Source organism: Vanessa tameamea, chromosome 11, assembly GCF_037043105.1.
Source record: "Vanessa tameamea isolate UH-Manoa-2023 chromosome 11, ilVanTame1 primary haplotype, whole genome shotgun sequence".
Classification (NCBI taxonomy): domain Eukaryota; kingdom Metazoa; phylum Arthropoda; class Insecta; order Lepidoptera; family Nymphalidae; genus Vanessa; species Vanessa tameamea.
Window position 1 is genome coordinate 12,408,188 of NC_087319.1, and position 14,474 is coordinate 12,422,661.

At 36.1% G+C, this 14,474-nt stretch overlaps 1 protein-coding gene across 1 annotated transcript in view; it reads left to right on the top strand.

Annotated features, from left to right (window-relative positions):
* Positions 1-14,474, top strand: part of LOC113395320 (protein Aster-B-like) — a 34,970-nt gene that overhangs the window by 8,596 nt on the left and 11,900 nt on the right. Inside the window, exons 3-8 of the mRNA XM_064216184.1 lie at positions 6,702-6,771; positions 7,586-7,684; positions 8,139-8,298; positions 9,124-9,281; positions 9,868-10,020; positions 12,268-12,375. Coding sequence (XP_064072254.1) covers positions 6,702-6,771; positions 7,586-7,684; positions 8,139-8,298; positions 9,124-9,281; positions 9,868-10,020; positions 12,268-12,375 — 748 coding nt within the window. The remainder of the gene's footprint in view (positions 1-6,701; positions 6,772-7,585; positions 7,685-8,138; positions 8,299-9,123; positions 9,282-9,867; positions 10,021-12,267; positions 12,376-14,474) is intronic.

Sequence of the window (14,474 nt, forward strand, 5' to 3'; positions counted from 1 at the left end):
ACGGCGGCCGAGCGTGACGATCTGCTCGGTTTACGACAATTTTAACATGTAATCACAACGTACATGTAATAGTATAAATTAAAATATTCACCACAGATACGTAAAACATGCAACTTTTGAAAGGTCCGGTTTAGAATCCGTTTTTTCATACGTCGAACGCGATGCGCCGCGGTACAAAGAAGTGGTCGGTTATCGCTAGAAAATAATTTTGAATTTACAGATGTAATAAAGTTCTGAAAAGAAATGACCTAATGTCAATAGCTACTAAATTTAAACGAATGATAATCAACTTAGGAATATTTAAATTAATGAATGTGTAGTATTTTTTTTTTTAAATAAATTTAAATTCATTAACTTGTAAAAACGATACAAAAGTGCTTCCCAGGGCCTCGAGTTTAAAATAATATAAAATTTTATCAAAAATGAAACGGACTTAATAATATTCCGAGAAAACAAATTATAAATAAATTTTATTCCTGTGATACATAAATGACACAGTTCTGAGGTAACACATGTAAAAAAATAAAATGAATTACTAACATTTTTGTTGTAGAAGGCTTTTGTAATCACTTTTTTAAATCGTACTCATATGTTACAAGATTCATTTGAATGTAATATTATTATTTGTTATGTAGATTCTACCGAGAACAACCGGCTTAATATACAGTACTTTTTCTCAATGTAAATATATATTTTCAATTAATTATATACAATTAAATTTTTATTATGTACGGAAATGCGAAAACCGGATGCGAAATCTTCGCTTTTTTATCATTTGCGTATGTGTGTGTGTAGTATTAAGTATTATCAGTTAATATTTGTTTTTAAATATACGTTTAAATTGAATGAACAGCACAGTTAAATAAGTAATCATAATTACTAGTGCATAAATATCTCAAGTAGTCTGCGAGAGCAGTTAGTTAGTTTAGGGTTAGTCGAAGCTAGTGTCCAGGGCGGCAAAATTAGGGGAATAGAAAGAGACATTTATCCATATAATAAAAAACGATCTTTTATATTCTAAAATTTGAACAATTTGAAAAAAAAAGTTTCTGCTAAAAATGAGTCATTTTATTTAAAATCTGATCTCTGAATATCTATAAGGAAACTTTATGACGAAAAGGGGCTAAGCTTGAACCCGGCACTGTTTATGCCACGACGTTGCTCTATCGCTGGTTGTTGGAACCACGTTTGGCTGAATATCATCCAAGCCAAGAAAGTTTCCTCTATATTTTCCTCCCTTGTTAAATATAATATATGTAGGTTGACGGTGAAATGGGCAACCTGTTGGTGAGTGGCCGCCAACGCCCATAAACATTGGCCTTGTAAGAATTGACCATTCCTTACACGTCGCCAACCATGGGGACTAAGATATAATATCCCTTGTGCCTGTAGTTACACTGGCTCAGTAATCCTTCATACTAGAACACGACAGTATTAAGTATTGGTGTTTGGCGGCAAAATATCTGATGAGTGGGTGGTGGACCTACTTAGACGAGATCTTACTAAGCCCAACAAACTAGCATCAATCCCATTAAAAATGAATTAGAAACATCAATGGAACGGCGTATGGACTTAAAATAAGTTCTAAATTGTTACTAGGTTTTATCAAATTCAAGCTGTCTGAAAATGTAAGTCTCAAATATTGAATGAATTTCAAAATTATTCGTGCCTTGCGCCCTATCGACTCTCGCTGACATCGGCATCAATGAACGTTGCAAAACTGATTGAGGTAACCTTGAAAACGGAAAACTTGAACGATGTCTATATTTATTATGACATTCTAATAATATACTGTAAGTCTATAATAGAGCGAGAGTCGACTAAAAACAATTACATCGATAATAAAACAACACTACGAATTAATATATTTCTTATCTGTTAATTGTATTTGTAATTAGTCTCATCTTAGTTTAATTGTGTTCGGTTACAATCCAAAATCTTAAATATAAAAGGTAATTCTAATGATTATTCGTATTCTATGCTTTCTCGTGTCGTTTAACCGACTGTTGATGCTTTTCATTATTATTTGTGGTACATCACCGTTGTATAAATGGCGCGCGATTTGTATTATTTCGGATTGCGGTTTTTTTTTTCAAATACTTCATAAGGTATCTCGTATGTTTCACTATTATTGTAATCTTAGAAACATATTTATATCTCCACAAGAACATAATATTAAATGTATACGTGAAAATGCAAAGTGCAGCCACTTCGACAATAAATTATTTGCCAAAATCTTCTCCGAAATGAGCTGCAACTTTTGATATAAATCTTGTTTATATTGGTTTAGTAGCTCGGCTTAGTCGGCTTCAGATGGTCATTTAAAACAAAACGTCCCTCCATTTTTCAGTATACTGTTTACAAAAGCTATTCTTACGAATTTTTGACAAAAATTAACTGGAATTAAACTAAATTTCTCTTCTAACTTTTTTACCATTTCATTTAATTGCTTCATCTATTAGACATCTGTTACCTGTTTATTATTCGAAGCATAATAGAATTACTATTAAAAAAGCGATATTCATTTATTAGCATCTTAAGAACATTTTATAGCGTGTAACGATGGGGCCGATATATAGGCTGCCTATAAAAATACTAGAATGAAAACAAAACATTTTATATTTCTCTGAGAGCATTACTCAAAAAACTTTAAAATAATCAGCTGTGTGAACAAGCGGCTCCTGTGAGTTTATCCATTGATTTACTACAAAGTTCATCTCATGTTTCTAAATAAACACATACGTAGCTGGTACCGAACGTAAAGTGTAAACTGGACTCTGGTAATGTAGATCGTCCAGAAGGTGATTGAGCCAGTGTAAATCTAAGCAATGGACTTAACATCTTAGTTCCTTAATCAGTTAAGGTGGTGCACCGGCGATGTAGGGATTGGTTAATATTCCTTATCGTGCCAATGCAATCAGCGGTGGTGACCATTAATCTTCCTATTACAATAAAAAAAAAAAACATCTTCAGAGCGGTATCGTACGCAGCTTTTACGTGGATTTTATTTATACGATAATTGGCGATCCGGTGCCGGTGTCTCTGCGCCTTGTACTCGAGCCTTAATCATTTCCCAGATGAAATACACAAGCGCATGTTCCCATCTGATGTTATATAAACAAAGGCACGTGTCGATGTTATTAAAATCGCCAGCGAAATCTACTTTAAGTTAGCCGACCGCGGGCCTTGAGTCCGTTTCGCGACTTTTGTTTTCATTGTTCTAAATAAATAAATAGCTCCAGCGGCTCCGCTGTCGAATGGAGTGTCGAGAGAAAAGATAAGAAACAGATATATAACTGTAAATATTAAATAACAAGAATATGCCACGCTTGCCAATCTTGACATATTTAATACCACTAACTTTTGTCCAGATTTCAGCCCAAGCGCGGAATTTGGAAATTGCCAGTGATTACGCTGATGGTCTATTGGTGAACAGAGATGGTCTATTGGTTAGAACTATTGGTCGTAACCGAAGATTGAAGGTTCAAACCCGGACCAGCCAGCGTCCTTAAGTACGGCGGTACTTTTATGTACTCAATATGTGTCTATAGTTCATTTCGTGCTTGACAGTGAAGGAAACCTGCTTGCCTCTGTTACGTGTGCCTTCCACCAACCATTAGAAGCAGTGTGATGTAAATTCATAACCGCCCTGAAAAAGGAAATGAAATTAAGGCTGTTACTTTATTTTATTCTTTTTACTTTACACTATTGCGAATAATGTAATCGGTCCTGCTTCCTCAACTGTCGTGTCGTATTGCCAACTCACCGGATTATCGGTGATAAAACATATAGAGTGCACAGTTGCTCACAAAATGATCTCTATACAGTAAACGAATCCAACTTACATGTTCGTTGTAGTGTATCCAGTGCTCATGGGAGCTGTGAATTTACAACTTTGTCGCTGATTAGCCCTATTAGGTCACAATGACTATTTATAAATGCATGAATGTCTGAAAGGGTTGATTTAAGCACAACGTGCTGAAATTCTTCAACTTCACTTCTCGTTCTCGTTGAATGATTACTTATGCCATTCGTATTATGAATAGTATTAGATTTGTTTTACTTATTTTTCAATAAGAGCCGAGATGGCCCAGTGGTTAGAACGCGTGCATCTTAACCGATGATTTCGGGTTCAAACCCAGGCAGGCACCACTGAATTTTCATGTGCTTAATTTGTGTTTATAATTCATCTCGTGCTCGGCGGTGAAGGAAAACATCTTCATGTGTGTTTATAATTCATCTCGTGCTCGGCGGTGAAGGAAAACATCGTGAGGAAACCTGCATGTGTCTAATTTCAACGAAATTCTGCCACATGTGTGTTCCACCAACCCGCATTGGAGCAGCGTGGTGGAATATGCTCCATACCTTCTCCTCAACGGGAGAGAAGGCCTTAGCCCAGCAGTGGGAAATTTACAGGCTGATTATGTTTATTTTTATTATTATTTTTCAAGTCCGTGATTTATTGAGTTCCTTTCTGTTTATTGTATGTTGTTTTTTGTGGATCGTGAGTAATATATATTTAATTACGTGAGTGTACCTACTCTTTTATATTTAGAACAACAGGTAACAATATATGTAAGATTTGATCTAATTTCGCACGCAATACGAATCATTATCGTAATTGTTTCAAATAATACTATACATTTTGAAATGTCAATTATTAATTTGGCAAATACTAACATCACGATGAGATGACATTTATTGTATTATAAAAAATATTCATCGGCATCGATGTTACATAAGATGCGATTAAAAATAAAGCGTAAGGTCGGGACGAAGAATTAGTATAAAGTGAACGTGACCTGGGCTTAATCGCGTGTTCCGTAGGTTTTTTTTTTCGCATTCTTTTCAGAGCTATTTCATCTCAATGTCGCGCCCAACAACCGTCCTTCACACGTTCTTTATAAGAACCCTCAGCCATCTCGTCTGTCGCCAGCTATCTCCGCCATAGATCAGTATACTTAAAACTTTGACCTGGATTTCAAATCAACAACCAATATTGTAAGAACGTTATCAAATGTGAAAGCAAATTGTTTTGTTTGTAATGAATTACAAACAATTAAATTGTTTATAAGTGTTGATAAGGAATATCGTTTCTTTGATTAGACGTGAAACACGTATTTATTATAAGAAAAAACGTAGCAGTATTAATGAATTGGTACACTCGACGGTGTAACAATCCCGGAGAGTAATAATAATAACTTCAATAATAATAGTGACAATCAATGATGCGATCAAGGTGTGTGTTTGTCTGAAATGACCGTTTATTTAAATTCGTGTCCAGTGTGATAGTGCATCTATAACGCTCAGCACTCCTGCACATGCTCTATAGTATATTCCAATTATAAAGAATGAAGATAAACAAACCTTAGATTCACGTTTTCCATGAGATCTGCTAATAGCTCAGCCATATTCTGCTTTACTCACATTTCTTGATGAATATATCTTTATTTATAATACGACACTGTTTCACTTGATAACTTAAATATATAAACTTTAATTTCACTTGCCAAGTTCCTATAGTTTCGACGACGTTTAAAACGCAAGTTTTTTTTGCGAATCCGTAATGAATATATTATTCAAACTCGACCAATGATATCGCGTCAATTCATTGTCAAATGTTCTTTATTTAGTTTTTGTCCTCTTGTTGGCATAGACTATCATTCTTGTATGGATATATATGGTAGACATACATGGTATAAATATTAACAACGCTACATATTTTATTACATATATTTTTTAGAATTTTAATTGTAGATTGACACTCGTCTTCAGCTCGATGTATACAAAGGAAGAGGCGAGGTAGCCCATTGGTTGGAACGCGTGTATCTTTACCGATGATTGACGGTTCAATAACAGGCAAGCGCCACTGAATTTTCATGTGGTTAATTTGTGTTTATAATTCATATCGTGCTCGATGAAGTAAAGCATCCTGAGGAAACATGTATGTGATTAATTTCAATGAAATTCTGCCACTGATCCGCATTGGAGCAGTTGTGGTGGAATAAGCAACCCTTGGCCCAACAGTAGGACTACAGAATGTTACTTTACTATACAAAGAAATTGTGATCCCACTCATGCCTGTCATTGTTGCCACTTAAGTAACCTATAGTTTGCCAGTTTATGTCTAAGGCAGAATATAATTTTATAAATCAGCCTTGTTATTCTTAAAATTAATGAGCTTAGAAAATCTAAACTCTATATTTATCTTACCGTATATATTACTTTTTTTTAAAGGAATTTCTCATTTCGGTTGTTTTTTTATGTCTGTTACTTCAAAACTCCTTCGTGTCTGAACCGATTTATTTTTGAGTAGCAGGACACCCAGACCTCGTTAAGACCCATTTCGATTTAAAGAAAAAATACTAACACTAAGGCTGTAAAAATATACTGATTTTTTTTATTGACTCGAATTTTATTTATAATTTAATTTCCCAGAGCATTCTTTGAAATAGATTTTTGTTTCAATTTAATATTATGTCGACTCTGAAGTCTTTTGATTATTACTTTATAGTTGGTATAATATTTTAATCACTTTAAACTATTTAATCTTGCCTCAAAGTCCATTAAATACATTTGATAGTTACTATAAATCAGTGTAAATTTCCTGGTGACAAAACTTACTGTTACTCCTTCGTCCAAATATAAATTGATATCAATAGCATTATTATTTCAATTATTATTATTATTTTTGTTTCCAGAAACGTTTCACGGTCACCCTCCCCGTCACTTCGACACACAGAGAGTACATTGGACATAGAAAATGACAAAGTAAGTTCAATGTGTAAAGACATTTCTTTGGTTAATGATATCTACCATACAGTTAAGCAACTGCTGTAAGGCATCCTCTACTTTTGTGGAGAGGGTTTGGATCTTATCCCACCACGCTGCACCCGTCCAGGACACATTTATATAGAGCAGCATAGAAGCTGGAATCCTGATCCCCAGATAAATTATAAACACGAGTTGAACACATGAAAAATTTTGTCTTTTAAAGCAACCGTCTCTAAGATATATGGAATCTTGGCTCGACCATGCAGTAACAGTACATTATTTTAAACTGTTCGTTAAATATATCCTCTTCTCTCTAGAAACGTCGGAGTTTATTCCATTTCTCTATGCACTGCTGGTTGATAAGGACGATCAACAGACTCATGCAGGTTTCCCAAACAATGTTAAAGTTAAAGAAGAGTAGCAATTCAAATATAATCTAAAAAAGGAATTTATTGTTTATTTATACGACTGAATCTAAATTATGAGATTCTATCTTGGTGGTAGGTAGGTGCAAGCCCGTCTGGGTAGGTACCACCCACTCATCAGATATTCTACCGCCAAATAACAGTACTCTGTATTGTTGTGTTCCGGGTAGAAGGGTGAGTGAGCCAGTGTAATCACAGGCACAAAGGACATAACATCTTAGTTCCCAAGGTTGGTGACACATAGGTGATGTAAGGAATGGTTAATATTTCGTACAGCGCCTTTGTCTATGGGCGGTGGTGAACACTTACCATCACGTGGCCCATATGCTCGTCCGCCAACCAATGCCATAAAAAAAAAATATCATTTCAAACTAATTATTTTACAGAGAAGTGAAAAAAGCGATTCCTCAATACAAGTGCCGTCACTCGGACCGGAAGTGCCGCTCGGTATTGACATCGCTAACTTAAGTCAGAAGGATCTTAAGGTAGGAACAAAATCGTCAAGCTCTTGGAACGGGGTACTTGCTTTACAAACTTTGTAGTAACAATGTACGATTCAAATTATAATGTATGTATGTAGTCCAAAGTACTTAGATTTTGTCGAATAAAAAATAATTTTGAACGGGATACTAATTTTAACTGTTATTTATTCCAACGCTTAACAGCCATATAGGTGTGTTCAAGTTAAATATGTGAGTGAGCCAGTGTAATTATCGAAGACATAAGGGACATGACAATCTTAATTTCCAATGCGAGGCATTGTTGGTCTATGTAATGATAAATATTTCCAACATCGCCAATGTCTATGGATAGCGCCCGTTTATTAAAAGGTGCCTTAATCACTCTTTTGACATTTCATATTAAAAACTAATACCCAAGATGGCTTTTAAATCGATATGAAACGCTATTCAACTGCCCGTTCTCAATTCGTCCCACAAGATAACAACCTCCAACTCCGGAACTCGTATCGATGGCGCGAACACGGTGCGCGCTAAGAAGAAGAGTTGGTACAACTCGCTGTACCCCACGTACAAGAGTAAATGCGAGGACTTCAAGCGACTGTTCAAGGACTTGCCCGACGAGGAGCGCCTCATAGTCGGTAGGTGCGATATCCATCGTTAATTCAATTTATGGTTACGTGTTTGGTTTTAGATTAATAATTTAAAATTGTCTAGCATTTTACAGTCTGTGTCAGAATATTCCAAACTGCATATATTTTCTACCATTGATATAGTCTGTTTAGACGATTATACTCACAAAATTCAGTGGTAGGGCTTGGTGCAAGCCCGCCTGGGTAGGTACCACCCACTCACCAGATATTCTACTGCCAAACAACAATACTTAATGTTATTGTATTCCGATTTGAGAGTTTTAGTGAGTGAGCCAGTATAACTAAAGATATAAGGAATAAAACATCTTAGCTCCCAAGGTTGGTCGTTTCTAAACACTTGCCGCGTGATGTCTGATGATGTAATCAATCGCAAGCCCTGCCTTCACTTTATCAACTCGTCCCTCGTCCATTTGGACTCCGGCCAGGAACACCAATTTCACATGTGTTTCCATGTCACTTAACACGATATGTGAATTGCCTTTCCTACATAATCATAATCAAGTAATGGTAACCATTTAAATCACAGATAGTATACAAAGTATTTTTATATTAAACTAGAGAGATCCGTTCAAAAGTAAAGTTGTTGGACTGTTGCCGTTTAGCGAGTGTCATGATTATTATTAACTATTCCCGGTTTCACTCTCATTGGTTATGGAGAATCTCGAACATGCTTCGGTAAAACTTTTCTATAATAATAAAACACATCGCCAACGTATCGATATATCTGAAGTCAAACTGGAACTAGTTTACAATGGTAATAACGGTGTGAACACTTCCGGGCCACTAAGTAGCGAAGTGTCTCCTGTCGCGCAGACTACTCGTGCGCGCTGCAGCGCGACATCCTGGTGCACGGGCGCCTGTACGCGTCGCAGAGCTACCTCTGCTTCTACGCGAGCATCTTCGGCTGGGAGACCAGCCTCACGCTGCGCTGGAAGGACGTCACGGCCATCACTAAGGAGAAAACTGCGCTAGTGAGTCCCCCATCTTATAAATTCTAGTGAATCCCATATAACCCAGCTCTCATCCTCCTCAGACGCCCAGGTATGTTTATGAAGGTTTCCACTGCGTGAAAAAAAAATTAGAGCTTATTCCAACACGCAGCTCCACTGCCGATTAATGGATATTATTTATTCAGAATTCAGTGGCTCGCATCCAAATTACCTGTATTCACAGGGAATTGCAGTGAGGGCTAAATTTGGATGTGAACCACTGAATTTTTACTGGTAATTTTTACTGGGTCATCTCGCTCTCATCAAAACCAAAATATGCTCTATTAAAATATGATTTTACAAGGAATCGCCATTTTACAAGGTGGTTTTTAATATAAGGCTAAAAGCGGTTCGGTGTGTAAGAACCGGCAAGAAACTCGCAGTTACTCATTTTCAACATTCATATATATGGAATAATCATAAATAATTATATTTACTATATATTGACTCTCCCACAAATACTATATTCTGTACAGTCTTAATGCACATTATATATATTTAACATGACTTTTAAATTAAGTTAAATGTGAGATGGTCTGCGGAATTTAAAAAGCAACTTATCTGCAAGGTGATCCCGAACGCGATCTTGGTATGCACCGAGTCTGAGAAGAACTTCCTGACATCGTTCTCGGGAAGGGACAAGGCGTACCTGATGCTGTTTCGCATCTGGCAGAATGCGCTGATGGACCAGCCCATATCCAGTCAAGAGATCTGGCAGTGGGTGCGTATCACTTGATTAATCTCATTGACATTGAGATTGAAAACAAACAAGAACAGTTGAATTCTCACGAGACTGGCCGTACTTATAGACCTTTAGCGGATGTTTAGTTAAACGTGGTGGTGATTATTTCTCTCTGACATCATTGATTTGACATTAGAAAGAAGAAGACACAGCATTGTTTAACAGATCACCCATTATGCAAAATTTATAAGAAATGTTGTAAATTTTTAGTTGAACAGGTACGGATTAGGGCAATAATTAAACTTACTTGTTAGGTTAGGTTAAAAGTATTGAAGTATTTAATACTCTCTAAAAAATAATCGTAAGTGATATTTGATAAAATTTCTCTTTTTTTATCGCGAGTTTTTTGATGATGAAACCTGCAAAGTCTGGTAGATGATGTTGTGAAACTTTCTGAATGGATATTTATTTCACATCCCGATGAATATTTTGGCAAATTAACTTAATACCTTTTTATACATTTCGTTAAATGGAACTTTGTTTATTTCGTTTGATATATTTTGAAAATTGTTCAACATCCAATAGTTTTTCAAGTTTTTAATTTATTTTCCATCGTTTAAGTACGCGTAAGGCGATTCCTGGTACTGAATTTTGGACCAGTTCCATCGACCGTTTGATCGAAAATTTTGATGCCGATAACCATAAAATATTAAATCTTATAACATTTTATTTTCAAGTGAAAATAACAAGGCAATTAGATTATTGTGTAGTTGTAACTTTTTATTACTAATTTCTTCTTTTTAAAAATTTTTTTTTTTATTTACTTTGGTTGTCAATGGTAATTATTTTTTTGTTTCTTTATGAGGTAAAGCGGCCAGTTGAAAATCAGTAATGTGTTTCTAGAGAGCCATACTGAGCTTGCTCTTTGTCACACAACATTTTATATGAGTTTTGTTACTGGTTGAGTTCTGGTGTGTGGCAATAATAAGGTTCCTGTTTGAGCAAACTCAATGCCGCATTAGTAATGTTAGAGGATAAAGCTATTGTTTGTAAGGAATGTTTCGTAAGGCGCTCATCTCGGTACGTAATGAATGTACAATTTATGTGCATGTTTCCGCGACCCGGGACTTATTCAGAGCGCCGGTGTTGTTTTTAAGCACTATTCCATTAGAAATTCAAAACCACTCAAATAACATGCGGCACGGAGCTACGACCTGACGACGAAACGAATGTGGCAAATTATGTTCTATTGGCGTAGAAAGTTTAACTGTATCGTTCTCGAAGATTTTTCCATAGATCAGGTTTTTAATACTCACGTCCGACCTATTGTTCCGCCGCGTGACGTCTGACTGCGTTGCATATTACATTTATGGTAATGTGTCTACCGGGTGTTGCCAAAATTTTGCTTAATCGATTTGTTGACCTAAAAAATACTAGGTTAGGATTTCTGAATTCATTAGAGCTCGACTTTTTTCGGGGAGATTAAAGATCACACGATCAACATCTCGAGCATTCCTCGATAAATATTTAAATACAGTTAGTGTTGCCAAAATAGCTTATTTTATTAAAATGAAAAGAAATTATAAAAGGTTGACATTTGAAAAACTGTGCGGACAAGATAGATATATCTTCAAATTATTTTTTTTTTCTTTTGTATAATTTAAAAAATATTTGTATCAATATAAAATAAATCTTCATAGATCATTGGTCGATTGCTAAACATACAGTATACAGGGTGTTTGGGATCAAGGCCGGAATATAGATCAGTGTGTGATGCCGCGTCTTACGGGAGACTTGTGTCTCTCGGTTGCTCTCCTTTGACTACGTGAGCATTCGTCTCTTAATATATATGAACTATTTTATTAACGTTGTTTATTTAAAAAGGTAAGACAATAAATCATTCTAGAAGATTTATCTATTCACGTTTACGTTCACGGGAGTTTAAATCTAATACTTCAAAGGTTCCTTTTAAAAGTTTAGTCATTTTGAGTAGTTTTTACAGTAAGGGTTCTTAACCGCTATGCGCAAGGGAACGAACTAAATACTAGCAGCAGTTCCAATTTTCGGACTTCTAAATCTTCACAAATATTTTTGGGTCATTATTATTTTCGATTTGAATCGTGTAAACTTCACTAAAACTAAAATAAGTGTGCATTTCAGTCTCGTTTATTTGTTTGACTAAGTTATATTATATAGTAAGTTTATTTATTTATTTTATTGTAGGGACACACGCAAAAACTCCCCAGAATAGAATAAATAACTCATGATAAATATATGTGCGTGCAGGTGCACACGTGCTACGGCGCCGAGCTGGGCTTCGACTCGGACGAGGACGCGCCCGACGCCGCGCCGCCCGACGCGCCCGACGCGACCGACGCGCCCGACCACACCGAGGTGCGTGCCCGCACACGCACACACACGCACACACACGCACACACGCGCACACACAAACATACACACTCGCACTCGCAGAGCCGGATCTCAACTCCTGGGGGCCCTGGGGTCGCAAAGGAGTGGAGGTCCTAATTATTATTTTACAAATTCATTTGACCATCTTGACTTCTGTCAGTCACGTTCGTCAGTAATATGTTTACACTTCGTATCATTAACTTCAGAAATAGTACGCAGTCCGTTGCCTTAGGCATGATATTCCCCTAGAAAAACTTATATACGTATTTATGGAATCAAGGGCCCGCATTGGAATTAATTTCTTCCTACCTTAATGAAAGAGTTTTGAAGGTTGTTATTAACGGTGTTAAATCAAATGGCGCTCTGGCACAAATGGGTGTCCCACGGGGTTCAATTTAAGGACCTCTGCTGCTTTTAATATATGTAAATGATTTAACTAATTTTGTAAATAAGACTTGCGACATTGTACTGTTTGCAGATGATAAATCCCTTATTTTTAAACTATTCGTTGTAAGCAGTGCTCTGTCACAGGTTTGGTTGGTTTGATATAAATAATTTGGTCCTAAATGCAAAAAAGACTAAATGTATTTTGTTTTCCCTGTAGGGATTGCAATACGGAAAAACGGATACGGTAATCCGGCGGATCCGGCATCATTACACTTTTACCGGATCCGGTAAAATTAAGCAATTTTAGCAATTTTTAGCAAAATGATAGAGCTATTGCATGAGTAGATACTTTAAATGCGCTAAATCTACAAAAACATTAATCAAGGCTTGATTAAATTACGTCGTTAATGTACTGCGGAACACACTATCCGTCAAACGCCGATACTAAACTAATATTATTGGCATGAGCAAGAGTCACGATCAAAGTAGGTGCTTCGCAGATCAGCTGTGATTGGCTATGCTCTATATTTGAATCATATACAGATGACGAACGGATCCTCGTCATCCTTATCTTTTTAAGGCAGAATTAATTCTTAGATACAATGATATTCTTCGAAAAGTGGTAAAAGTCTACGTCTTAACGTCTCAACGTCGACTAAAAACGATATGTATCTGCAAAAGTATGCGACAGAAGAAACAAGTAAAGAATTACGCCTTATTTGGGATTGCCGCTAAAATCCTACTTAAAATTATTGTTTATCGTAAGTTGATTATAGTTTAATCAGCTTACGTGGTAATTATAATACAAACTCATTATTGTGATAATTGTAACATTCATTAGACAGATTTGTCAAATCATAACGGCGTTTGTCGTAAATATAATGGCGGTTTTTTTGAATAATGAAAGACTTGAGTTTGTTCAGTCGAGGATCTTTCTAGGGCTACCCTTGACTCCAAACTTCAGTAGGTCATGCGCATTTTTATGCCCTAGCAGAGATACTAAGTAGTGCCGTTTATGCAATAAAAATAATTAACTATTTTAGTAATTTTCATAGTCTTATATCATATGGAATGTTGTTATGCGGTAATGCAGCAAATATTGAAATAGTATTTATTCCGCAGAAAAGAGCTATCCGAATTATTAAAATATTAATTCTAGGACATAATTACGCGAACAATTTAAAGAAATAGGTGTATTGACGGCTGCTTCACAATATATTAGTGTTAATATAATGTTTGTACAGAAGAATATATTTCTTGAGAATAACACCTTTGAGATGCGAACCGTCTAGACCTAAACTCTTCGAACCTGGATCTTAAATTTTCTAAAAACGCGCTGGCACATTGCTAGTGGCGATAGAGGACATTTTTTCACTGATGTTATTTTTGAGCTGGACAATCGCGGTCGGTTTAGTAGCGTAAACGCGACTCTTAAGTTATACCTACGGGTAAAATCTTATTAAGTGAGATCAGGGCTTCTAGGAGGCCACAGAATATCCCTCGACGCGATATGAGTTTTCCTTCAACACTTCGTGTACGACTGCCAATGACACCGTAATTTGATATCATTAGGTTTCAACTCTTGGACTAATTGCAGTTTATAAGGATTTAATTTTTAATCTTTCGCCAGAATCCGCTGCTAATATAGTCTCAATATAGTGAGCTCTGATGATATCTTCCGCGACGACAATACGTGA